This window comes from Cetorhinus maximus, chromosome 3 (genome assembly GCF_964194155.1).
Source record: "Cetorhinus maximus chromosome 3, sCetMax3.hap1.1, whole genome shotgun sequence".
NCBI lineage: Eukaryota > Metazoa > Chordata > Chondrichthyes > Lamniformes > Cetorhinidae > Cetorhinus > Cetorhinus maximus.
The window spans coordinates 104,516,143-104,543,146 of NC_135881.1; the positions used below are offsets into that span (position 1 = coordinate 104,516,143).

A 27,004-nucleotide genomic window follows, 5' to 3' on the forward strand; every position below is an offset into this window, starting at 1 on the left:
TAAAATATCCCCCAATAGTATTAGGAGAAATATGATTGTTTCTTGACAATTAATTTTTTTTTGTCCCCAGAAGTATTGCTATATCTTACAGTATATTCCATGTACAACCATTGCCCTCTCAAAGCCTTTCTATGTACATTAGCCTGAACTGTGAAATTTGACAACGTGGGGCTGTGGAGGACATAACATGAGCCCTGTCCTGTCTGTCTTGGCATTCACAGATACTCTTTGAACAGCGATTATTGCAAAGAGGGCCATTAGAATGTGAATTTCTCTGCCATGACCTTGTTTGTACCCATAATTATTTTACAAATGAAATTAGTTCCTTGAAACAGAGGAATATTAAAGGACAATGATAGCGAGTAGGTGTCTGGGGTTAGATGAGGTGACTCATGGCGAAAACACTGTTGTAGATTTGATGGGTTAATTGGCCTCTTTTTGTGCTGTAGCATTCTCCGATTAGTCAGACAAAGCAGTAAACTGTTTTTTTGTGACACAAGTTATATATTTTTGCTCAAACCTTTTAAATTTAATCACAATACGTATGGACTATAAAAGCCAGCAAGTGTTACATTCCATATGCCTCCCTGAATACAAATGTTGAAGTTTGATTGAGAGTAGATATAAGGTACTTAACACAAATATAAACAAGGCTGCCTGATTCAGTAACACACACTGTTGAAAGCTCCTTTTGAGTTGAGTTAGTTATTTAAAAAGAAACCCCAGCTATAGTTTTAGGGGTATTTAACAAAATTGAATTTTTAAATTTAGAGATTTGTTTGGCATCATTATTCAGGCCAGTGCAATTGATACTGTGGTGAAAAATAAAAGAACAATACTGTATATATGTTAATTAAAAATAATTATCAAATATGAATTCAATATTTTAGCTATGTGTTATCTTTGAGCTAAATGGTACAATTTCTACTGTAACTGATTTATTGTTTATTTGCTTACTGTTACATTTTTGATAGACTAAAATGACATGTGATGTAGTGATGTCTGTCATTTTCATTAACAGGAGAAAGATCCTGTGAAGATATAAGATTATTCCACGATCTGAAGTGATTAACTGAGGCTTTCTGGATGTTATCCTGGGCATGTTACTGAAATCCTACCTAGTTTTCAGAGATAGTGAAGAAAATGTTGGTCATAGATTATCTTACAGCAGAGTCACAGCTCTCAAAGATATAGAAGCTGAAAAGTTTAAATGAAGGTAGAAAATACCCAAAAACCTAAAGGCCTCATCTTTCAAAATTTGAAGATACTTTGTGCATAATTTTATAAACTTAAAATATAATTCTATATAGTAGCCGGCTTTCTGATTCAGGTCATGTTTCAAAGGCTAGAAATTGACAAGACAACTTCATGCATTACCATAGCTCAAAGAACACACTATCTCTTTGAATGTAAATTAGAGTTGTATTTTCATAGAAGCGTTTGATAAGATCATTGCAGGCTGTATGTCCCATTAATTGGCTGATCAAATCAAACATTGTTATTTTGGCTGTTCGTAATAGGCTATATATTGACCATACTCATCCAGCCCTGTGTTTGCAAAACCCAAAGCAAAACATCTGCTGTTAGATGTGACTCTGAGATTGGCGCCGGGATTTTCCACACCCGCCCACTGCCACGAACTTCCAGTCCCACCGCAAGTCAATGGACATCTGGCTGGGGTGCTGCCTGGCCCGCGGTGGGTCCTGCCTGCGACAGGGCTGGAAAACCCAGGCCTGGGAAACAATTGCTGAACAATCCTGAGTGCGCTAATAGCTACACTAACAAACAATTTAAGATCAGTTGAGCTCTTAATATGGTTCATTTACTCTTGCTAGAAGCAACATACGTTCACATGCAGGAACCTGTTCTCTGAAAATAAAGGGAATATGTCCAAACCTTGTGCCTTTTATGAATTACCCAGAAGCAAACGGATCCTATAGTTCTCTGTTGCTTTCTCCAGACAACATCTTGGCCAATCAGCGCAACAGCAGACTTTGCTCCTGTAGTGTGATTGTTGTGATTATTTGAAATTTGGCATTCTTGTGTTTGTCCTGATGAGTGCAAGACAAAAAGCTCCAGCAACATGTCTCTCTTTTCAGCAGTATTCAAGTTCTATACTATCAAATAAATGACTCTTGACTCCACCCAGGAGTTCCTGGCCTCTGCTTGATGCTTTCCTATAACAATCTGGTTGAATTCAGAGATTCTTCCTGTGAAGAGTCATATATTTACACGAATCCTTATCCTGCCACTCCATGCCACAATGAGTCATGAGTCATATTCCTATCTATCTTCAGGTCTGATGAATGGTCATCTCCACCTGAAATGTTAACTCCGTTCCTCTTCAAAGATGCTGCCTGACCTGTTGAATGTTTCCAGCATTTTTTGTTTTTAATCTCAATGAGTCATGATCTCAATGAACTGTGCATCATACCACAACTTGAATTTTAGTGAAAATATATTTCACACTTATCTTTTGGATTTTGAAACTAACCAGAACTACTTAATGCATCCAGGAAACTACATGTTAAATACAGTGAGAGTTAACTCAGAAGCTGAAATGATAGTTTAATAATATGATTCCACCAAAAAAATTTAACTCTGAACTGATTGTATGGGATTGGTTCAGGAGCCTTAATCCCTTTGAAGACCAAGTTGTTTTGTTTCTCTTTAACTGCTGTCTATCAGATGCATTGTGCTGCTACATTAGTGTTCATAATGTTGGATGGAAAGTCATTGAACCATGATGTGTTCTCGTTCATTAGCTATTAGATTTGTTACCAGAACACTTGGGGGAGAATTTTCTCCCCATTCTGGGGGTGGGTTGGGCGGGAGCAGGCGGACGGGCAGCTGATCACCGCCTGTGAACGGCTGCACGCCACCATTTTACATTGATGGGCCAATTAAGGCCCGCCCAGCATGATGTGTACCCGGAAGTGCTGAGCGCTCCCTGTGCTGGCATGGGGAGGAGGCTGAGTCGAGGCCTGCGCTCTTTCGTGCACGTGCACAAACCTCCCTGAGGCAGCTCTGTTTGATATTTAAAAATTCAAATAAAGGAAAAAAGATTTCAAGACATGTCCTGAGCTGGGACATGCCTATGAATATTTTTGAACATTTTTATTAAAGTTTAAAAACCTTCATGAAACCTCATCCCGCCCCTGGATGAGGTTTCATGATAAATGTGAAGGCCGCCTGGGCTCTTCACCTGCCCGCCAACCTTAAGGTTGGACGGGCAGCTCAGTTAATTATTTTAATTGCTGTTTAAATGGCCTTAATAGGCCTTTGACAGTTCGGACGTGCAGCCAACTTCAGTGCGCACCCGCCGAACTCAAGATTTTAATGACGCGTGGTGACGTCAGGATGCACACCCGATGTCATTTTACGTGTTGGTGAGCGGGCCCCGTACCCGCTCGCTGACCCGAAGATTCTGGCCTTGGAATAAGTCTCTTGTGAATCCTCTTTTTGTGGGGAATGGCACATAATGTTGTGTGACACTACAAATGTGCTAAATGGAATAGATTTGGAACAGAGCTAGTAGCTCCAAAACTGGACATCCAAGACGGTGTGGACCATAAGCAGCAGCAAAAATGTATTCAACAAATATATGTAACCTCGTGGCCCAACGTATCCCTCACTCTATCATTGCCATCAAACTTGGAGATCAACCCTGGTTCAATGAGGAGTGCAAGAGAGCATGCCAGGAGCAGCACCAGGCTTATCTAAAAATGAGGTAGCAACTTGGTGAAGCTACAGCACAGGACTACATTCACACTAAATAGCAGAAGCAGCATGCAATAGATGGGGCTAAGTTTTCCCACCATCAACTGATCAGAACGAAGCTCTGCTGTCCTGCCAAATCCTTTGTGGTGGTGGACCATTGAACAACTAAACAAAGAAGGATGCTCCACAAATGTCCTCGGCCTCACTGATGGGGGACCCCAGCGTGTCAGTGCAAAAGACAGGCTCAAACTTTTGCAAACAGCCAGAAATGTTAAGTGAATCATCCAACTCGGCATCCTCCTGAGGTCCCCGGTGTCACATGTGCCAGTCTTCAGCCAATTTGGTTCACTCCATGTGATATCAAGAAAAGGCTGAGCACTGGATATGACAAAGACTATCAGCACTGACAACATCCTAGCTTATTGAAGACTTGTGCTTCAGAACTAGCCGCGCCCCTGGCTACAACACTGGCATCTACCTGACAATATGGAAAATTGCCCAGGCATGTCCTCTCCACAAAAGGCAGGACAAATCCAAACCAGCCAATTACCACCTCATCAGTCTGCATGTGATCATCAGCACCATGATGTAAGTTGTCATCGACAGTAATATTAAACTTCACCTACACAGCAATAACCAGCTCACCATTGCTCAGTTTGGGTTTTGCCAGGACCACTTGGCTCCAGACCTCGTTACAACCTTCGCCTAAACATGGAAAAGCGAGCTGCGTTCCAGAGGTGAGAGTGGCTGCCCTTGATATCAAGGCAGCATTTGACTGAATGTGGCCTCAAGAATACCATTAAAATTGAGGTCAATGGGAATCAAGTTATGTTCTTATGAAAGGCAGGAACGTCTGAAAGTTGGTGCTCAAAGGAACTTTGATGTACTCATACAAGGAGCAAAAAATTTTAATGCAGATCCAGTAAGCAATTGGGGAAGCAAATGCCATGCTGGCCTTTATTCCAAGGGGATTGGAGTACATGTTAGGAGCAGCATATTAGCATGGATAGAGGATTGATTAACTAATAGAAGACAGAGAGTTAGGTTAAGTGGGGCATTTTCGGGATGGCAACCTGTAACTAGTGGAGTGCCACAGGGATCAGAGCAGGGGCCTCGATTATTTACAATATATATTAATTACTTAGATGAGGGAAGTGAATGTACTATTGCCAAATTTGCAGATGACAAAAATAGGTGGGAAGGAAAGTGGTGAGGATGACAGAGTCTAGAGAGGGACATAGACAGGTTAAGTGAGTGGGCAAAAACTTGGCAGATGGAATATAATGTGGGAAAATGTGAGGTTATGCACTTTGATAGGAAGAATAGAGGAGCTGAATATTTTTTAAATGGAGAAAGACTGTAGAAAGCTGCAGCACAGAGGGATTTGGGAATCCTTGTGCATGCATCCCAAAAAGCTAACATACAAGTTCAACAGGTAATAGGGAAGGCAAGTGGAACGTTGACCTTTATTTCAAAGGGAATGGAGTATAAAAATAGGGATGTCTTGCTAACAAGGCACTCGTTAGACCTAGAATATTGTGAGCAATTTTGGTCCCCTTATCTAAGAAAAGATACACTGGCATTGGAGGCAGTCCAGAGAAGGCTCACTAGGTTGATCCCGGGTATGGAGGGATTTTCTTATGAGGAGAGGTTGAGTAGGCTGGGCCTGTACTCATTGGAATTTAGAATGAGAGGTGACCTTATTGAAACTTATAAGATTCTTGGGGGGCTTGACAGGGTAGATGCTGAGAGTTTGTTTCCCCTTGTGGGAGAGTCTAGTACCAGAGGGCATAATCTCAGAGTAAGGGGGCACCCATTTAAAACAGGGGTGAGGAAGAATTTATTCTCTGAGGAATTCTTTACCACAGAGGGCTGTAGAGGCTGGGTCGTTAAGTATATTCATGGCTGAGATAGACAGATTTTTAATCAGTAAGGGAATCAAAGGTTATGGGGAAAAGGCAGGAAAGTGGAGTTGAGGATTATCAGATCAGCCATGACCTCATTGAATGGTGGAGCAGACTGAATGGGCCGAATGGCCTACTTCTGCTCCTATGTCTTATGAATAAGGAAGTCTTGCTACAATTGTATAGGGCTTTAGTGAGACCCTACCTGGAGTAGTGTATGTAGTTTTGATCTCCTTATCTATGGAAGGATACACTTGCATTGGAGGTAGTGAAACAAATTTACTAAATTAGTAATTTAGATAAGAGGTTGAATGAATTAGGCCTTTATTCTCAGGAGTTTAGAAGAATGAGTGGTGATCTAATTTAAGCATGCAAGATTCTGTAGAAGCTTGGCAGAATAGACTCTGAGAGGTTGTTTCCCCTATCTGGGGTGCATAGAATACAGGGGCATGGCATAAGGGTACTGAGATGAGGAGAAATTTCTTCACTCGGTTGTGAATCTTTGGAATTGAACCCTGGAGGGTTGTGGATATTCCATCACTGTATATATTTAAAGCTGAGATATTGGGATTTTGGGACTCTCTGGAAATCGAGGGATATGTGGAGTGGGCGGGAAAGCGGATTTGAAGATGAAGATCAGCCATGATCGTATTGAATGGTGGAGCAGGCTCGAGGGACCAAATGATGACCTCCTATCATAGAATTGTTACTGCACGGAAGGCAGCCGTGTGGCTCATCGTGTCTGTGCTGTTCTTGGCGAGAGAAATTTACCTAGTGCCACTCCCCTGCCTTTTCCCTGTAGCCTTGCAATTTTTTCCTCTTCGGCTAATGATCTAATTCCCTTTGAAAGTCACTCCTGCTCCTATTTCTTAACATCTTATGTTTTGAGAGCTCTTTGTGTCTATGGTCCCTAATTTGAAAACCAGTGACTTAATAGTAAGAATAATCAGATCAAAAGAGCATGGAAATGTCATTTACTTGGATTTTGTGCTATTGCCACTTATTTCTTGCTTTCCTACAAAGTTCTTTGAATAAAAGAGAATCCAACTATGACATAGAATGGGAGGATGACGAGGTAGGCGCCATGCATGAAAAGAAACATTTTAGCAAATGAGGACATGCTTCTGGAGGCTTTATAAAGGCCTGGAGAGAGGAAGCAAGATAAGGCGCATAGCCATTTCAACACACCATCCTGCTCTCATGCCCACATGTCCATCCTTGGCCTACTGCAATGTTCCAGTGAAGCCCAACGCAAACTGGAGGAACAGCGCCTCATCTTCCGATTAGGCACTTTACAGCCTTCCGGACTTAACATTGAGTTCAACAACTTCAGATCATGAACTCGCTCCTCCATCCTAACCCCTTTTTAATCCACTTTTTTTAATACTCATTTTTATTTTTTAAGTTTTATTTTTTACCCACTTTTTAATTTTATTTATTTTCAATTTTATTCATTGCTTTACCCCTACCTTTTATCCTATTTTCGATCTTTTTTCCCACCACTGTCCCCTCCCCCCACCCCACCCCCACAACCACCATCTGTCACTTGTTCATGTTCTTTCCAGAGTGTTTACCCTTGTCCTGCTATTATCAAATTCTACTTTCTGACCTTAATGCCACCATCAGCACCTCCTTCAGCCAGTACCACTATCATTAACACCCCTTTGTCCTTTTGTTTATGACATCGTTGTCAATCTCTCCTTTGCCTCCACCTATCGCTGGCCTTCTATCCAGCTTCACCTGCACCACCCCCTTAAACAGTATGAATTTCATCACATTTTTACTTCTCTTTAGCTCTGAAGAAGGGCCACACGGACTCAAAACGTTAACTTTGTCTTTCTCTCCACAGATGCTGTTGGCCCTGAGTTTTTCCAGCATTTTCTGTTTTTGTTAAAGGTGTAGCTAGCTTTGTGGAATGAGTTGATTTCCTGCAAAGAACCCTTCCTCAGTTTGATCCAAGTGGGAAAAGGTGTGGCAAGCATGTAACGGTTTAATATTGCATTTAAAAGTCGTGAGCAGTGTGATTGTTGTTTGCATTCGATGGAAAATGCTACTGCAGTCCTTCAAATAGCGATCACATTTTCCATCTGTTTCTTCAACATATTATTTGTAGTTGATGTTCCAAGCCTGCTATGCTTTGAGTCCTCTGAGGGACCCATTCATACAGACATTAGCTTTGGTCAGCAAGTACTGATCTTTATACTAATAAAAAACAGAAAGCGCTGGAAATACTCAGCAGGTCTGGCAGCATCTGTGGAGAGAAAAACAGAATTAACATTTTGAGTTGAATATGACTGTTCTTCAGAACATGCATTTATATGCAGAGCATACATTTATATGTTTGTAAAAATTCTTTGTAAAACTGTTTTGGGGTTATTCCAAGATCCAATACATTTACATATGAACTTATGAATTAGGAGCAGGAGTAAGCCGTATGGCCCCTAGAACCTGCTCCGCTATTTAATAAGATCATAGCTGATCTGATTGTGGCCTCAGCTCCGCATTCCGTCTATCCCGGATAACCTTTGGCTCCCTTTGTTAGTCAAGAATCTATCTACCTCTGCCTTAAAAATAGTCATTGACTCTGCCTGCACCGCTCTCTGGGGAAGAGAGTTCCAAAGGTTCACAACTTTCTTGAGAGAAAAGATTTCTTCTCATCTCCATCTTAAATGGGAGACCCCTTATTTTTAATCTGTATCCCCCTAGTTCTAGTCTCTCCCACAAGGGGAAATATCCTTTCATCATCCACCTTATCAAGACCCTTCAAGGTCTTATATGTTTCAATAAGATCACCCCTCAATCTTCTGAACTCAAGTGGATACAGGCCCAGCCTGTCCAACCTTTCCTCTTGAGGTAAGCCACCCTATCCCAGGTATCAGTTGAGTGAACAGACTCTGAAATGCTTCTAACACATTGATATCCTTTCTTAAATAAGGAGACCAGGCAAAACTGTACACAGTACTCTAGATGTGGTTACAACTGTAGCAAAATACCCCTGCCTTTGTGTTCCATTCTCCTTGCAATAAACCACAACATTCCATTTGCCTTCCTAATCACTTGCTGTTTCTGCATACTAACTTTTTCTGATTCATGTACCAGGACACCCAGATCTCTATACCTCAAGGGTTCTGCAATCTCTGTCCATTTAAATAACATGCTGCTTTTCTATTCTTCCTGCCAAAGTGGACAAGTTCACATTTTCCCACATTATACTCCATCTGCCAAATTTTTGTCCACTCGCTTAATCAACCTATATCCCTTTGCAGACTCCTTACGTCCTTATGAACCACTAAAAGTTAGCATTCAGGTACAGCAAGCAATTAGGAAGGCAAATAGTATGTTGGCCTTCATTGCAAGTGGATTTGAGTACAGGAGTAAAGATGTCTTGCTGCAGTTGTATACAGCAGGTGAGACGTCACCTGGAGGATTGTGCACAGTTTGGTCCCCTTATCTCAGAAGGGATATACTTGCCATAGAGGCAGTGCAATGGAGGTTCACCGGGTTAACCCCTGCAATGGTGGGATTGTCTAATGAAGAGAGACTGGGTCTGTATTCACTAGAGTTTTGCAGAATGAGGGGTGATCTCATTGAAGCTTAGCAAGTTCTTGCAGGGCGTGACAGGGTGGATGTAGATGTTTACCCTGGCTGGCGAGTCTAAAATCGGGGGACACAATCTCAGGATAAAGGGTGGGCCATTTAAGACAGATGAGCAGGAATTTTTTCACTCAGAGGGTGGTGAATATTTGGAATTCTCTAACCCAGAGGCCTGTGGAAGCTCAATCATTGAGCATGTTCAAAACAGAAATTGATAGGTTTCTGGGGACTAATAACATCAAGGGATGTGGAGATAGTGCAGGAAAGTGTTGTTGAGGTAGATGATCAGCTGTGATCTAATTGGTTGGCGGAGCAGGCTTGACAGGCTGAATGGCCTACTCCTGTTCCTATGTCCTCTTCAAAACTTACTGTCTTACCTATCTTTGTGTCATCAGCAAATTTAGCAACCATACATTTTGGTAGGAAAAATCAAAAGGCAGATTTTTATTTAAATGGAGAGAGACTTCAAAAAAGTGCAGCACAGAGGGATCTGGGTGTTCTTGTGCATGAAACACAAAAAGTTAGCATGCAGGTGCAGCAAGTAATTAAGAAGGCAAATGGAATTTTGGCCTGTATTGCTAGAGGTTTGGAGTTTAAAAATAGGGGAGTCTTGTTACAACTGTACAGGGTGTTGGTGAGACTGCACCTGGAGTACTGTGTACAGTTTTGGCCCCCGTATTTAAGAAAGGATAAACTGGCATTGGAGGCAGTTCAAAAGAGATTCACTAGGCTTATTCCTGGGATGAAGGGGGTGACTTATCAAGAACGGCTAAACAGCTTAGGCCTTTATTCATTAGAGTTTAGAAGAATGAGGGGTGATCTTATTGAAACGTACAAGGTTCTGAGGGGGCTTGACAGTGTAGATGTTGAGAAGGTGTTTCCATCAGTGGGGGAATCTCGAACTAGGGGACATAGTTACAGAACAAGGGGACACTCATGTAAAACTGAGATGCGAAGGAATTTCTTCTCTGAGGGTAGTAGATGTCTGGAATTCTTACCTTAGAGTTGTAGAGGCTAGATCACTGAAAGTATTTAAAGAGGAGGTAGATAGATTTTTGAAATATCGGGAAGTTGAGGGCCATGAGGAGCTGGCACGAAAGAGGGGCCTGGGACAGATCAGCCATGATCTTATTGAATGGCAGGGCAGGCTTGAGAGGCCGAATGGCCTACCCCTGCTCCTATTTCTTATGTTCTTATACATTCAGTCCCTTCATCCAAATCATTGATATAAATTTTACCTGATTTTTGTTTTAAAAACAGACTTTTTTTAAAAACACACCTAAAATGTTGAGAATTATATTATTAGAATGGAGTATTCCATATTGATGAGCAATCAGCCTTGGAGATCTCTGTTGACCTTCCAATTCTAGCCTGTGGTGCAAATCCAATTTTAATCACTGCACACTGGTTGCCATGCTTTCAGCTTCCTAAAGCTCAGGAATTCCTTCCTCAAATGTCTCCACCTCAGTATTTCTCTCTCCTTTTTTAAGAGGCATCCTAAAATCAAGCTTTTAGACTTCTGTCCTGATATCTCTATGTAACTTGGTGCCAAAACGTTTTGATTGGTATCACTCTTGTTAAACGCCTTGGGACGTTTTAATATGTTGAACACAAGAAATAGGAGCATGAATGGACCATATGGCCCATCGAGCCTGCTCTGCCATTCAACACGATCATGGACGATCTTGGGCTTCAACTCCATTTTCCTGCCTGCTCCCCATATCCTTTAATTCCCTGAGAGACCAAATATCTATCCCAGCTTTAAGTGTATTCAACGATGGAGCATCCAGAACCCTCGGGAGCAGAGGATTCCAAAGTTCTCAACCCTTTGAATGAAGTAATTTCTCTTCATCTCAGCCCTAAATGATCGGCCCCTTATCCTGAGACTGTAACCCTGTGTTTTAGACGCCCCGATTAGCAGAAACAATCTCTATGTTGACTGTATCAAGCCCCTTCAGAATTTTGTAGGTTTCAATGAAATGGCTTTTCATTCTTCTAGACGCTAGAGAATATAAACCCTATTTACTCAGTCTCTCATCATAGGACAACCCCCTCATCCCAGGGACCAATTTAATGTACATTCACTGTACTGCCTCCAATGCATGTATATCCTTTCTTAAATGTGGAGATCAATACTGCACACAGTATCCCAGATGTGGTCTCGCTAAAACCCTGTACAATTAGAGCAACACTTCTTTATTTAAAAAAAAATTTTTTTTTGTTTGAACGCTTCACGAATTTGCGTGTCATCCTTGCGCAGGGGCCATGCTAATCTTCTCTGTATCGTTCCAATTTATTCCTGTACTCCAATCCCTTTGCAATAAAGGCCAACATGCCATTTACCTTCTTAATTGCTTGCTGCACCTGCATGAGAACTTTCTGCATTCTTTGTACAAGCACACCCAAGTCTATTGAATGTGCTATATTAATGTAAGTCGTTGTTGTTCGGAGCATCTGAAATGGGAAGCCAGATCCACATTTTGAATGAGACCGTTTATTAGAAATGCATTTATTTATTCTTGTAACCATATTTATTCCATTTTTGTTATCTATATTGAGTATTTGAAATGTATCTGAATGAATGCTTTTTTATGAGTAGTTGAATTCTGTTTAGGAAAGTCTGTGCTCTGAAGCATTGTTAAAAGCTTAGTGCAGTTTTTTTCCACTTTATGATTTGTGTTTTTAGCACAGAGATGACAATGTAATTTGACATTTGCTGTTATGACGTAACTCTAGAGACCTAATTAAATGCTCAGAACAGTTGGTAAAAATGCCTGAAGTCAGTGTTGGTAATGTTACAGATTCTTTGATGTGCGCTAAATTTCTAGTTTATTGCTAAGAGCAGATTTTAAGTTGATAGCCTGCATCAATGCCATTATTGTATGCTTGATCACTGATTCCTTCTGGCAATCTTGTTAGATGATATTACACTAACGGAAATAATCCAATGCAATTCAGGGACAGCCAAGTTGGTTATGTGCATGTAACATTGCAAATTAGGAATATTGGGGGGAGTTTTGACCCCCATAAATGTTAATGTTAAAAATAAAACTCCTGACCCCAACCGACCCACTTTCGGTTAGATAAGAGGTGATAAGAGGGGTGAGAGTTTTGCAGGCAACTAATTGCCTCACACGTGGTTCCATATTTGGTCCTTCAATCTGGATGGATGTGACCAGGAAACAGAGACACAAAATGCTGATCACATCTTACCGTTACATTTGGCAGGACTTTTGGGAAACCCATTTTTTGAGTTTCCTGATGTCAAATAATCCCCCAGCCTGCAATCTCCCTGCTTCAGAGTTGATATCCAGTATGTTAATTGGAAACAAGGAAATGCAACAATTTTTTTAATATTCGGTCATGGCTAGGCCAACTTATTGCCCATCCCTAATTGCCCTCGAAAAGGTGGTGGTGAGCTGCCATCTTGAACCACTGCAGTCCATGTGGTGTGGGTACACCAATGGTGCTGTTAGGAAGGGAGTTCCAGGATTTTGACCCAGCAACAGTGAAGGAACGGTGATATATTTCCAAGTCAGGAGGGTGTGTGACTTGGAGGGGAACTTCCAGGTGGTGGCATTCCCATGCATCTTCTGTCCTTGCACTTCTTGGTGGTAGAGGTTACAGGTTTGGAAGGTGCTGTCAAAAGATTCTTGGTGAGTTGCTGCAGTGCATCTTGTAGATGGCACACACTGCTGCCATTGTGTGTCCTTGATGGAGGGAGTGAATGTTGAAGGCAGTGGATGGGGTGCCAATATAGCGGGCTGCTTTGCCCTGGATGGTGTCTAGATTCTTGAGAGTTGTTGGAGCTGCACTCATCCAGGCAAGTGGAGAGTATACCATCACACTCCTGACTTGTAGATGGTAGACAGGCTTTGGGGAGTTAGGAGATGAATTACTGTCCACAGAACTCCCAGTCTCTGCTCTTGTAACCACAGTGGGCTGCAACAATTACCGAGGCATCTCTTTGTTAAGTATTATGGGAAAGGTCTTTGCTCACGTTGCTCTGATCAGATTAGACCCTGACAACACACATCTACCCTGAGCCTTAGTGCAGCTTCAGAGCTGGCAGATTGACAGTTGACATGATTTTCTCACTTCGACACTTACAGAAGTGCCATGAACAATGCCGACCATTCTACATTACCTTCATAGACCTTACCAAGGCCTTCAACCTCGCCAGCAGAGGCAGACTTTTCCAACTGCTATGGAAAATAGGCTGTAATTTCTTCTTTCCACAGGAACATGCACAATTCCATTAGTTATGATGGAGCAACATCAGATGTTTTCAAGATCAGCAGCAGGGTAAAGCAACGCTGCATCCTGCCGCCAACTCTCTTTGGCATATTTTTCTCCATACTGCTGTTGTAAGCTTTCAGTGACTCAAATGAGGGTTTCTATCTGCATGCCTGAGTTGTTTTACTTGGCAAGACTGTGCGCCAAGACCAAAATGTGTAATGTCCTAGTCTGTGAATTGTTTGCTTATGACACCACGCTGGCATCCTATACTGAAGCTCATTTGCAGCAGCTTGTAGGTCGGTTCTCCCGGGCCCGCAAGGAGTTTGGACTGATAATCAACGTCAGAAGGACCAAAATTATGGGCCAGGTCATATAGACTACACCTTCCATCAACCTAGACAACCTTGCTCTGCAGGTCATCAATGCCTTCACATACATCGGATCAACAGTTACCAACATCCTGTCCTTTGACACCAAAATCAGCACAGCGATTGCTAGGGCCTCAGCTGTCATGTCAAAGTTGAGAGGTTGAGTGTGGACCAACAGCAACCCAACTGAAAGTGCAAAGCTCTGTGTGTATCAGGCTTGTGTTCTTGGCACTCTCCTTTACAACAGTGAATCATGGACGACTTATGCAAGGCAAGAAAAGCAGCTGAACAGCTTCCACTTCCACTGCCTCAGATGAATATTGGGCATCTCCTGGCAGGACAGAGTGCCGGAAACAAAACATGCGAATGTGCAGGGATTCCCAGCTTGTTTGCCCTGTTAAGTCAGTGGTGACTCCAATGGCTGGGTCGTGTGCGGCGAATGGATGACGGCCGCATCCCCAAAGACATGCTCTGTGGCGAGCTTGCTCTTGGCATGAGACCAACAGGTCACCTATGCCTGCGCTGCAAGGACATCTATAAGCGAGACTTCAAGTTGTCTGGAATCTGGTTTGATGCATGGGAAGCCCTTGCTGCTGATTGGAGTGCTTGAAGATGAGCAGTCAAAGGGTATGGAAAAAGCAGAGGACAATGGAAATGACCAAATTGCAGAAAAGGGAGCCTGCCAGAAGGGGAAAAAAAATCAGTCAATCTTAGGCCAACGCCATTCATCTGTGTCAGCTGCAGAAAATGCCTGGAAATCTGCTGTGCTTACCAGGTCTGGCCTACATGTGACTCCAGACCCACAGCAATGTGGTTGGCTCTTAAATACCATCTGAACAAGGGCAATTAGGGATGGGCAATAAATGCTGGCCTAGCGAGCGGCACCCACATTCTATGAACAAATAAAATAAATTTGTGAATTGGCCTCTACAGCCACAATAGATGATGTTCAATCTAGAAGTGATATCCACCCTGGGCACAGTCCATCATCTCCCAAGACGGATGGACATCGAAGGAAATTGGAAACAAGGAAATGGCAGAGATTTTGAACAAGTATTTTGTAACTGTCTTCATAGAAAGCATCGCAAGGATAGTAGAAAATGAAGAAGCAAAAGGGAGGGAGGACCTTAAAACAACAAGAAGAAATGCTAGGAAAACTAATGGGAGTGAAGGCTAACGAGTCCCCTGGACGTGATGACCTGCATCTTGGAGTCTTAATGAAAGTGGCTGCGGAGATTGGAAATGCATTGGTTGTAATCTTCCAAAATACCCTAGATTGTGGAAAGGTCCCAGCAGATTGGAAAGCTGCAAATGTAACACCTCTATTCAAGCAAGAAGGGAGACAGAAAGCAGGAAACTATAGGCCAGTTAGTCTAACGTTTGTCATTGGGAAAATGCCAGAATTCATTATTAAAGATGTGGCAATAGGACTTTTACAAAATTGCAATACAATCAAGCAGGATGGTTAAAGGGGAACCAGTAGATGTAGTGTATTTGGGTTTCCAAAAGGCATTCGCTAAGGTGCTACATAAAAGGTTACTGAACAAGATAAGCATTCATATTGTTGGGGGTGATATAATAGCTTGGATAGAAAATTGGCTAACTAACAGGGAACAGAGTTGGAATAAATGGAACATTTTCAGGTTGGCAAACTAATGGAGTGCTATAGGGCCTGGTGCTGGGGCCTCAACTATTTACTGCCTACCTTAATGACTTGGATTAAGGGATCAACTGCCTTGTAGCCAAATTTGTTGCCAATACAAAGATAGGCAGGAGAGCAAGTTGTGAGGAGAACAGAGTCTGCAAGAGGATATGAATAGGTTAAGCCAGTGGGCCAAAATTTGGCAGGTGGTGAATAATGTGGGAAAATGTAAGGTTGTTCACTTTGGAAGGAAAAGTAAAAAAAGCAGAATATTACTTAAATGGAGAGAAACTGCAGAATTCTGCAGTATAGAGGGGCCTGGGTGTCCTTGTACAAAAGACGTCAAGTTGCAGGTACAGCATGTAATTTGGAAGACAAATGGAATATTGGCCTGTATTGCCAAGGGGATGGGGTGTAAAAGCAAAGAAGTCTTGCTACAACTGTACAGGGCATAGGTAAGACCACACCTGGAGTGCTGTGTACAGTTTGGTCTCCTTAAGAAGGGGATATAGTTGCATTGATTGCAGTTCATAGAGGGTTCATTAGACTTATTCCTGGGTTGAAGGGCTGTCTTAGAAAAGGTTGAGCATTTTGGGTCTATACTCATTAGAGCTTAGAAGAAAGGTGATCTTACTGAAATATATATTGAGGGAGTTTGACAGGGTCAATGCTGAGAGGATGTTTCCTCTCGTGGGGAAATCTAGAACTGGGAAAACAGTTTAGTAATAATAGTATCCCATTTAAGATGGAGATGAAGGGGAATTTCTTTTCTGAGGGTTGTTAGTCTTTGGAATTCTCTTCCACAGAGAACAGTTGAAGCTGGGTCATTGAATATATTCAAGGCTTTTTTGATTTGATCAGCACGGAAATCATGGGTTATGGAGGCAGGCAGGAAAGTGGAGTTAAGGCCACAATTAGATCAGCTATGATCTTATCGAATGGCGGAGCGGGCCCAATGGGCTGAAAAGGGTATTCCTCCTATTTCTTATAATCTTATGATTAGAATTTATATTATATGTAGCCATCACAACTCTGGGTAGCAGTGTGAAATTAAAAACAAAAGCTTTCAATAGTATGCATTCTTTGCTTTTGATTATTTTGCTCTTACTTTCCTTCCTGCCTTACTTTCCTTTTAAATGCACTTGCAACATTCCTGCATTGACTCAGTAGAGAAGCACCTTCCCTGCTCACAAACGTCTGCTAATGCAGCTTTTAAGCTTGGTCATTAGGAGGGGGTGTGAGAGAGACCTGTGATAATGAGCCTCCATTTCAAAGACAAATCTTCTGCTCATTGATTTTCCTCCTTTTTCTCCTCCTGCCCAGTGTTAAAGCCAAGATAGAGAATTCATCATTTGGGGAAAATACTTAATATGAACCTCCAGTCTTGGGCTTTGATGCAGCTTATCTCAGCATTCAGTGCCACAATTGCCTGAGTACCTTCTGTGTATATATACGTACTTCTGTAAGTAGTTGCCCATAGTTGATGCTGATGAAGAAAAATATGTTACATTTCAAAAATGGCTCTGAACTCTGTAACATACAAAAGTTGGTATTGTGTAAATCACAAAAACAACATGAGGCACAGTTTGTAGGAGTGTACCATTACTGCTGTGTGAATGTTCATGCTAGTATTCTAAAATCCTTTTCAAAATGTTTTTCTTTTTCATAGGCCACCGCAGCAAGATTTATCCCAGGTCCAGCATCAAACATTACTGTTTCAAAATCCGCAATTTCACGGGTCCAGAACAGTGTTGAAGGCATAAATCAAGAAATAGAAAGAATGTTTATTAAAGACAGTGGAGAAAAGGAAGAACCATCAAGGGTAAGCACAAGCTCAGCCTTTATTGCAAGTGTATTTACGTAGCTGAGGTAAATGATTATATATAAAAACCAGGCTGTGATTATAAAGAGAAAAGAAAATGTGCTAATGCTAGGAATAAAACAAATTATTGGGAATGCACATGAATAATTCATCTGAAGGAGGAAAGAACATTGTGTTGCAGTAGGAACCCTTCATCAGACCTATTTTCAGGCGTTGAGCTTTCTCTAGCTTTATTATGAATTTGAAAGATTGACTGTGCTACAGCTGAATTGTCTCACAAAAGCTAGTTGAAATATGAGTTCCACCTTGGCACTAGTGTTGAACATATGCATTTGTTGATTTGTCAGTATCCTCATTTCTCTGAGAAGTATAGATGATGTGCCATTGCTCACTGAGTTGTAGCAAAACTTCAAATGTCATGTTATAAAGACCCATGCAGTTAGCTGTGCAGTAACCAGAGTTTTGTGATAGTCTTTTGCACAGATGAACTTGATCACTAGTGGGATTCTGTTTTTCTGCAGGTACCTGAATCCTGTTAGAAACTTAATGGGGGAATTAAGTCCCAATGGTGACATCATTAATTTGATTACATCACTCATATTTTGTTTTTCTAATTAGTGTGAATGTTTTTAAGGTACTTGTTATTGCACTGATCTTATGACTGTGACCATTTATTTAATCTGTTTGGGTTAACATGACGTTCCTTTCTCTGAAGACTACTGGGTAAGCGAATTAATTAATGACTTATTATCCATGTGGAACGTTTCACTCTGCACGTAACTTGGGTGTTATGGTTGGTGGACTAGTTTTGAATTCTGTGTTAATGCTTAGCCAGAAAAGAGATGTGCCTAGAAATTAGAAAGGTCATGAAATTTTTGCTTCAGTCAAAAATGGGAGAGGAGTATATTGGGGAAAGAGATTTATTTTTATTTCTCTTTCTATTTTGGCTTCCATTTTGCATTTTTAAAAAATGTCAGTTTTATATAAACTTTCAGAACCCTTTGTTTTTTCCTCATTGCTCTTCATTGAGCTTTTTTCTCTTGTGTATTCAGTCCCATGATTGTTCATTTAAATGCAAACGCATTCACTTTTATAATTTGTCAAAAAAAATTCATGTTACTTGCCAATGGCACATGGACAGTTGGATTCATGCCCTAGAAATGGTATTGCTTCCCACTTTGACTACAAAAGTGTGAAGCAATCAACTGATTCTAACTGCAGCAGAAATTATAATTTTGTTAAGGATATATTTATCCGCATGATGCTTTTGTCACCATTTCTCATGGGTGTCCCTTGATATCCCTGCATTACTGAAGGCAGGCCTGCATGGAAATTTGCCTAAGCTAGTGGTTCTGGTTGGGCTTGCACTGAGCAAGAGTGGTGCTGGAGAATGCAAGCATACCTCCTGATCGAGTGTGGACTTCGGGTGGATCCGTTGGCACTGGGATTGTCATAGGGAGACTTGCAGCAAACTTTCCGGGACTGGAGGCAAAGATGTTGCACTTGGAATGGGCTCCCAAGTAACAAATAACATTTTGATTGCAATGGCCTGCTGCGGGCCAAGTACTTAGGCACTGAGGGACCTGAAAATATAGGGGGTGGCGGGGGGGTGACATTGTAGTGGAACAAAGCACGCTGCAGGAAAGGATGTCAGATTTCTATCAGCACCCCTGAGATGTCAGATTTCTAGCAGCAAAACTTAACTAGATTAGTTTGCTAAAGGATATGCAAAATTTTGCCGGTGAGGTTTTCTTTTTTCAGATATTTTCTGCAAACTATAAGATTCTGAAGTATTGTCTATTAAAAGCCTCATTTAGAACTGTATCTTTGGCCACTGACAAAGCAATGTGGCAGATGAAAATATTTTCATAAAATATTTTGATGATTTAATTGTTTACCATTCTCCTTGTTGGAGTTGTTTCTTGATTTTCTCTGGGTAGTTTCCCTTCCTATTTGTGTATTGTCCTCCAACACCACAAGCCTTCGGGATCTCTGTGTTGGTGCAATTTTGGCCCCTTGTTCCACCATTGGTGGCTGTGCTTTTGGCTGCCTTGTGCCCTAAACTCTGAAATTTACTCCCTAAATTTCTGTCTCTTTACCTTTTTCTCCCCTTTTAAGATGCTCCTTCAAACTTACCTCTTTGATCAAGCTTTTGGTCATTTATCCTGATTCCTCCTCCTATGGCTCAGTGTCAAAAAATGTCAACTACTTTTCTTGATATTGCTCTTGTTTAGCACTTTGGGATGTTTTACTACATTAAATGCACTATATAAAGAAAAGTTGTTGTTGAAGCAATCATCATGCAATGAACTGATATTTCCTACTTTCAAGGAGTTTTGAGCGAATCTCAAATACGCAAACACTTCTAAAAATATATATAGTAAGACATAAACTTCAAAACTAATCATGAAATTACATATTTTTTATGTTTTTGTCATGTATTGGTTTAGAAATTTGTGAGCTACAGCCATGACATGATAATAGCATATCTCTAATAAAGTTCCAACATTTCCATTGAAGGAAATAAAATAATGGAAGTGTTGTCTGCAGTCTTGGCAGTCCTGATTGAAAAGTAGATTTGTATGAACATTGGGTGGGAATAAAAATTGGCTGTGATGCCCTCCCATGATCATGTTCACTTCCTTGCCTCTTCTATTATGAATGACCAGTTGAACAAGCTATCAGATGATTGGTGCCCACAAAACCCTACTCTAGTATGGGTTGCAGGGAAGTTGAAATTAGCACACCCAGCCAATAATGTTTAGCAATCTGAAATAAAAATAGAAAATGCTGGAAAAACCCCGTAAGTCTGGCAGCATCTGTGGAGAGAGAAACAGAGTTAACGTTTCGAGTCTGTATGACTTTTCAGAGCGAAGGAGAAGTAGAAACATGATAGATTTTATACTGTTTAAGAGGGGTTGGAGCAGGTGGAGCAAAGTTGATGGTCAGGTATAGGTGAGAGCTGAGGAGAGATTGACAAAGATGTCATGAACAGAAGACAAAGGGAGCGTTAATGGTAGTGGTAAAGACTAAAGAAGGTGCTGACAGTGGCATAAAGGTAAGATAGAAGAATGTGTTAATAGCAGGACAAGGTTCAGTGCTCTGACACCACAACATAGAAAGAAGTGACAGATGACCCTGGGGAAAAAGGGTTTAAAAAATGTTGAAATAGCAAGCGACAGGGAGCTCTGGGTCATGCTTGTGGACTGAGCGAAGGTGTTCTGCAAAGCAGTCACTGAGTCTGCGTTTAGTCTCCCCCATGTACAGGAGACCGTATTAGGAGCAGCAAATACAGTAGACCAAATTGAAGGAGGTTCAAGTGAAGCGCTGCTTCACCTGAAAGGACTGTTTGGGGCCATGGACGGTGAGGAGGTAAAGGGGCAGGTGTTGCACCTTCTGCGATTGCTGTGGGAAGGGGATGAGGAGTTAAGGGTGGTGGAGGAGTGGACCAGGGTGTCACCAAGGGAATGGTCCCTACGGAATGCTGACGGGAAGGGGAAGGGAAGATGTGATTGGTGATGGAATCATGCTGGAGTTAACGGAAATGGTGGAGGATGATCCTTTGAATGTGGTGGCTGGTGGGGTGAAAAGTGAGGACAAGGGGGTCCCTGTCATGGTTCTGGGAGGGAGAGGAAGGACGAGGGCAGAGGTACGGGAGATGGGTTGGGCATGGTTGAGGGCCCTGTCACCACAGAGGGTGGGATCCCTCAGTTGACAAAAAAAAAGATATGTCAGAAAGGCCATTTTGGAAGGTGGCATCATCGGAACAGATGCGACAGAGGTGAGGGAACTGAGAGAAGGGAGTCCTTACAGGAAGCAGGGTGTGAGGAGCTATAGTCAAGGTAGCTGTGGGAGTTGGTGGTCTTGTAATGACTATTGGTAGACAATCTATTACAAGAAATGGACACAGAGAGGTGAAGGAAGGGGAGGGAAGAGTATTGTTGGATGAGACGGTTCATGTGAAGGTAATAGAGGGGTGAAATTGGAAGCAAACTTGATAAATTTTTCCAGGTCCAGATGAGAGCATGAAGCGACACTGAAACAGTCATCAATGTACCAAAAAAAGAGTTGTGGGAGGGGGCCTGAGTAGGACTGGAACAAGGGATGTTCCATATACCCCACAAAAAGACTGGCATAATTGGGGCCCATGCCACACCTTTTATTTGAAGGAAGTGAGACAACTTAAAGGAGAAATTGTTCAATGAGAGAACAAGTTCAGCCAGATGGAGGAGAGTGGTAGTGGATGGGGTTTGTTTGGGCCTCTGTTCAGGGAAGAAGCAAAGGGCCTTCAGACCATCCTGGTGGGGGATGGAGGTGTAGAGGGGTTGGATGTCCATGGTGAAGAGGAGGTGATTAGGGCCAGGAAACTGGAAATTATTGATATATGACGTAGGGTATCAGAGGAATCATGAATGTAGGTTGGAAGAGACTGGACAAAGCAAGAGAAAATGAAGTCAAGATGGGAGAAATGAGTTCCATGGGGCAGGAACAGGCTGACACGATGGGTCTATCAGGATAGTCCTGGTTGTGGATTTTGGGAAGGAGGGAGAAGCGGGCTGTGTGGGTTTGGGAGACTGAGGTGGGAAGATCTCCAGTGGAGATGAGGTCAGTGACAGTCCTGGAAACAATGTCTTGATGTTGGGTGGTGGGGGTCATGGTCCAGGGGGAGGTAGGACGAAGTGTCTGGGAGTTGGTGTTCAGCCTCTGCAAGGTAGAGGTCAGTATGACAGACAGCAACAGAGACTAAACGCAGACTGGATGACCGCTTTGTGGAACACTTTCGCTCAGTCTGCAAGCATGACCCAGACCTTCCTGTCGCTTGCCATTTCAACACACCTGCACTCATGCCCACATGTCCATCCTTGGCCTGCTGCAATGTTCCAGTGAAGCCCAACGCAAATTGGAGGAACAGCACCTCATCTTCCGATTAGGCACTTTACAGCCTCCTGGACTTAACATTGAGTTCAACAACTTCAGACGATGAACTCTCTCCTCCACCTTTACTCCTTTTTAAATACAAAAAAAAAAATTGTATTTATTTGTTTGTATTTATTCATTTTTAAACTCCTCTTTCCACAAACCTTCCCCCCCCCAACAAACACTCCCCCAACAGGGGCATCTGTCACTTGTTTCTATGTTGTGGTTTCAGAGCGCTGACCCTTGTTCTGCTATTAACATATTCTGCTAATCAGGAACTGATTATCTTGTCACTGTAGACTACTATCCTGACTACTGAGAGTTAGGCCAGCTGACTTCAATGGCAACGAGGGAAATATCAGAATGCTTGAAAGCATACTTCAGTCGTCACAGCGTTCCCGATATTGTGATGAGCAACAATGGCCCTCAGTTCACGAGTGAAGAATTCGGCCGTTTAAATTCCACCGGCTGCCAAGGTGGAATTTGGACCCATCTCCCCAGAGCGTTACCTTGGGCCTCTAGATTACTAGACCAGTGACATTGCCATTGTTTCGTTTTTAAAGACAGCAGAGCTTCAGTGCTTTCTCGTTCTAGGTCTTTATTGACTAATCTTAAGATAGCAGTCTCCAGAGAGCTACCTCATTTTAGAAGTCACTTGACTACAGCAAACCAGATAGGATACGTGGAACTGATTGCATTTCAAACTCAAACATCCCCCTTTTCATACTGAACAAAGACACAAACATCCCACTTTTCCTGGCGAACAAAAGACAAATTTGCATGCACGATCATGTTACCCAAGTTACCCACTATTCTCATGCATTAATAACTGTTTGTTCTTCTAGTCAGTCTCTGCCCCTGCATTGTGCACAGTCTTTAAATCGTGCAGGTCCCTTAATCGTACACATTCACGTTATCATCGGCTGTCCGTCTGGGTGATGTTCCTTGTCCAGAGAGTGTCTTTCCCATGGCACGTGTTGCCGTGGTAACTTGTTGTTCCATTGCGGTTGGTGGGGACACGTGGGCCTCTGGGACTAATGGTAGTTCTGTACTCACTACAGCTGGTGAGATGCTTTCTTCCTGACCGGCTGATTGCTGTGAAGGAACAGCTTCGCTGGTTGCGCGTATATGCCTGCAGTTGTGCGGGTACATTTGGTCGTTCACTTCCACCGTGTACAATCGAGGTGACAACTTCTCTACGCATGTCCCAAGTTTCCACGTGGGTTGACTCCTGTTGGAGGGTTGAAGATTTGTACCCTGACTGGCTGACCAATACTCAGCTCTGGCAGTCTTGTCAAAATAAAATTTGGCTTTCTGCTGTTTCACCTTGATTTTGTCACTCACGCCTTTTATTACTTATACTTTCCATGCCTGCCGTCAGTGTGTTTCTCCACTTGAGGATTGCCTTGTACACATCTGTGCTAGATTTGATCGATTTCTTGATGATTCCTTTGGTGATTTTCACTGCCACCTCAGCCTTTCCATTCAACTGGGTATAGTGTGGAGATGACATGTAGTGTTGAATTACCCAGTCCTTTGTGAAACGGCCAAAATTCCTCACTCGTGAACTGAGGGCCATTGTTGCTCATCACAATATCGGGAATGCTGTGACAACTGAAGTATGCTTTCAAGCATTCTGATATTTCTCTCATTGCCATTGAAGTCAGCTGGCCTAACTCCTAGTAGTCAGGATAGTAGTCTACAGTGACAAGATAATCAGTTCCTGCTATAGTGAAGAGGTCTACTCCCAGCTTCATCCATGATCTGCCTGGGATATCATGTGTCATCCACAGCTTCCTAGCTTGTTTAGTTTTGTACTTGTTGCACGCATCGCACTGGCCAATGTGGTCTTTAATTTCATTGCTCATGTTTGGCCAGTAGAGCACTTCTCTTGCCTTTCTCAGACTTGATTCAATTCCTTGATGGCTTGCATCGAAATGCTTCAGCATCTCTCCTTTCATCTTCTTACGGATGATGATTCTAGCTCCTTTGTACAAATATGAAGGCAGTGCAACGATTTGTTGGATTCATGAACTATATAGCAAAATTTTTGCTGAATGTGTCATCAGAGCCAAGGATATGCAATGGTATAGGGGAACAGAACAAGAAGCAGCGTTCACTAAAATCAAACAACTAGTGACGACAATGCCAGTGCTGAAGTAATATGACATCAATGATGAAATCACCTTGCAGTATTATGCAAGTTTGGCCAGATGCCAAATTGGATTGTCAGTTCATCTTGGTGTGTCCAATATTCTCTTGTAGCCACAGATGTGTCCTGGATGCTGTCTGGCCATCCTTTCATTACTACTACTTGTAGCACTTGGAGAGTTGTATCGTGTTGTATAGCTGTTAATTTGAGCAAGGCGCTTGTCTGTCAGATTCACTGTCTACTGGGTTGATGACTTCCAAATCATGTTGAGCTGCTGCTTCATGTTGAATCTGGAAGATTTCACAGCCTGTTGTTGCATTCTCAACTTTCTTCATGGGCAGCACTGCTCTCAATGGCATGTCAGTTATGTACATCTGTTCCCTTGCTTGTATGTCACGTCCAATCTTTGTAAACAGAGAAATATTCTTTGGAGCAGATAGTAATGATTTGAGAAAAGTGCTTTGAAGTGGCTTGTGTTAGGACTCCACTGTTACTTTGTCTCTCTCAAGCAAGTATTGATGAAAATGTTTACAAACAAAATCAAAAGCCAGGCACTCTTTCTCAATCTGAGTGTAGTGTTGTTCTGTTTGTGTTAGTGTCCTGGATGCAAATGCAACTGGTTGTCCTTTGTGCATTAGGGTTGCTCCAAGATCTGACTCACTTGCAAAATACTGCAAGGTGATTTCATCATTGATGTCATATTACTTCAGCACTGGCATTGTCGTCACTAGTTGTTTGATTTTAGTGAATGCTGCTTCTTGTTCTGTTCCCCTATACCATTGCATATCCTTGGCTCTGATGACACATTCAGCAAAAATTTTGCTATATAGTTTATGAATCCAACAAATCGTTGCACTGCCTTCATATTTTTTGGTCGCTACATTGCTGCTACGGCTCTCACCTTGTCAGGATCTGGGCGAAGACATTTTGCTGTCAATACATGACCTATGTACTTGACTTCAGGTATCTTCAGTTGCAGTTCAGCTTCAGGTTCATCTGGCGAGCTCTCTCTAGCAGTCATATTAAATTATGACCATGGTCAGCTACAGCTTCTCCCATTGTATCTCCACATCCATAGACTAATAGATCATCTACTATGGCATCTACTCCGGGAAGATCACTGACTACCTCATGCTGTCTGCATTGATACTCTTCTGGAGCCGTGGAAATGCCAAACAGCATGCGCAACCATCTGTATCTCCTGAATGGCATCCAGAATGTGATTAGAAAACTGCTTGCTGTTCTCATCCAGCTTCACTTGCCAGTAACCACCCTTCACATCGAGGGTAGTGAATTTCTTTGCCTTGGCAAGTTGCTACAAAATTCCTTTGATGTTTGGCAAGGGGGAGAGAGATCTCCTCAGCGATTTATTTAGATCCTTTGGGTCTAAACATACTCACAGCTTTTCAAGTTGTTTCACTTCTACCATGCTGCTAATCCAATCTGTAGGAATTGTCATTTTCTTGATTACTCCCCTCTTTTCCAGCTCTACTATTTTGTCTTTTAGGCTTGACTTGAGGGCAGCTGGTATTCTTCTCAGCAGATGCTGAATTGGTCTTATACTCTCAGCTATTTCTAGATGATGTTCTCCTGGTAGACGTCCCAACCCTGTAAACACATCATTGTACTCCTCTAGGACCTGTTCTGCCGTCAGTGATTTTGTGTGCTACGATATGTTCTAAATCTCTGGCACAATCAGAGTTACCATTCCATGTTTTAGACTGGCTTCAGCTTAAATGAGTGGCTGTTGTGTCCCATCTATGATCTGGAACTCTAGATTTTCCTTCTTGCCATTGCATTGGGCCCTGAGACTAATTTGTCTCCTCTGTATGAGTATCGCGTTATCATATAGCCTCAACCTCACTTTCAAGGGCTTAATTTTTGGACCGCCTTGTTGAGCTACTTCGCACAGTTCTGTGAAGGTCATTATGTTGCTTGACGCACTAGTGTCTGTGTCTCATTTCTTGTTCACTTCATACTCTCCTCTGCAATCATCATTGTAACAATTACAAACCATTTATTACCTATAAACTTGATGGAACCAATCTGTTGGATCATGTATAGTTCTTCATCAGACTCTTCTGCTGATATTTCTCCAGTAGCCATCTGTATAGACTTGCTATGCTTCTTTCTAGCCAAACACTTGTGTGGGAAATGATTTGGCTTCTTGCAGTTAATATATTACTTTCCCCATGCAGGGCAATCCTTCTTTTCCTTTATGATGTTGACTGCAGTATTTACGCCCTGTCCTGTGTCTGAAATTGTTCTGCTCTTTCAGCCTGTCTCTCAGCATAATGTATCTCCTGGTCTGCTCTGCCATACATGTGCTCTAACTGACGTTTTACAAGCTCTGCATTTCTACACGCGTCTATCGCTTTCTTGAGCGTAAGTTTCTCTTTAAGTACACTTGCTCTCATTGAGGGGTCTGTTAGGCCTAAGATTATTCTATCTTTAATCAGATCATCTTTTAGCTGTCCAAATTCACATGATTCTGCAAGCTGTGTTACTGCAGCCACGTATTGTTCAATGGTTTCCTTTGCACCTTGAGCTCTAGCGTCGATTACATAGCATTCATAAGTAACGTTCACTCAGGGTTCAAAGCATTTGTTGAAGGCTGTCAAAATCTCTGCCATATGTTTTATTTGT

At 42.2% G+C, this 27,004-nt stretch overlaps 1 protein-coding gene and 1 pseudogene across 2 annotated transcripts in view; one reads left to right on the forward strand and one right to left on the reverse strand.

Annotated features, from left to right (window-relative positions):
* LOC144678835 (glucocorticoid-induced transcript 1 protein-like) overlaps positions 1-27,004 on the forward strand; it is a 250,170-nt gene that overhangs the window by 156,431 nt on the left and 66,735 nt on the right. For both annotated transcript variants that reach the window (XM_078538793.1, XM_078538792.1), the window contains exon 5: positions 17,137-17,289. In XM_078538793.1, the coding sequence (XP_078394919.1) occupies positions 17,137-17,289 (153 nt within the window). The remainder of the gene's footprint in view (positions 1-17,136; positions 17,290-27,004) is intronic.
* Positions 11,425-11,540, reverse strand: LOC144679266 (U6 spliceosomal RNA; annotated as a pseudogene).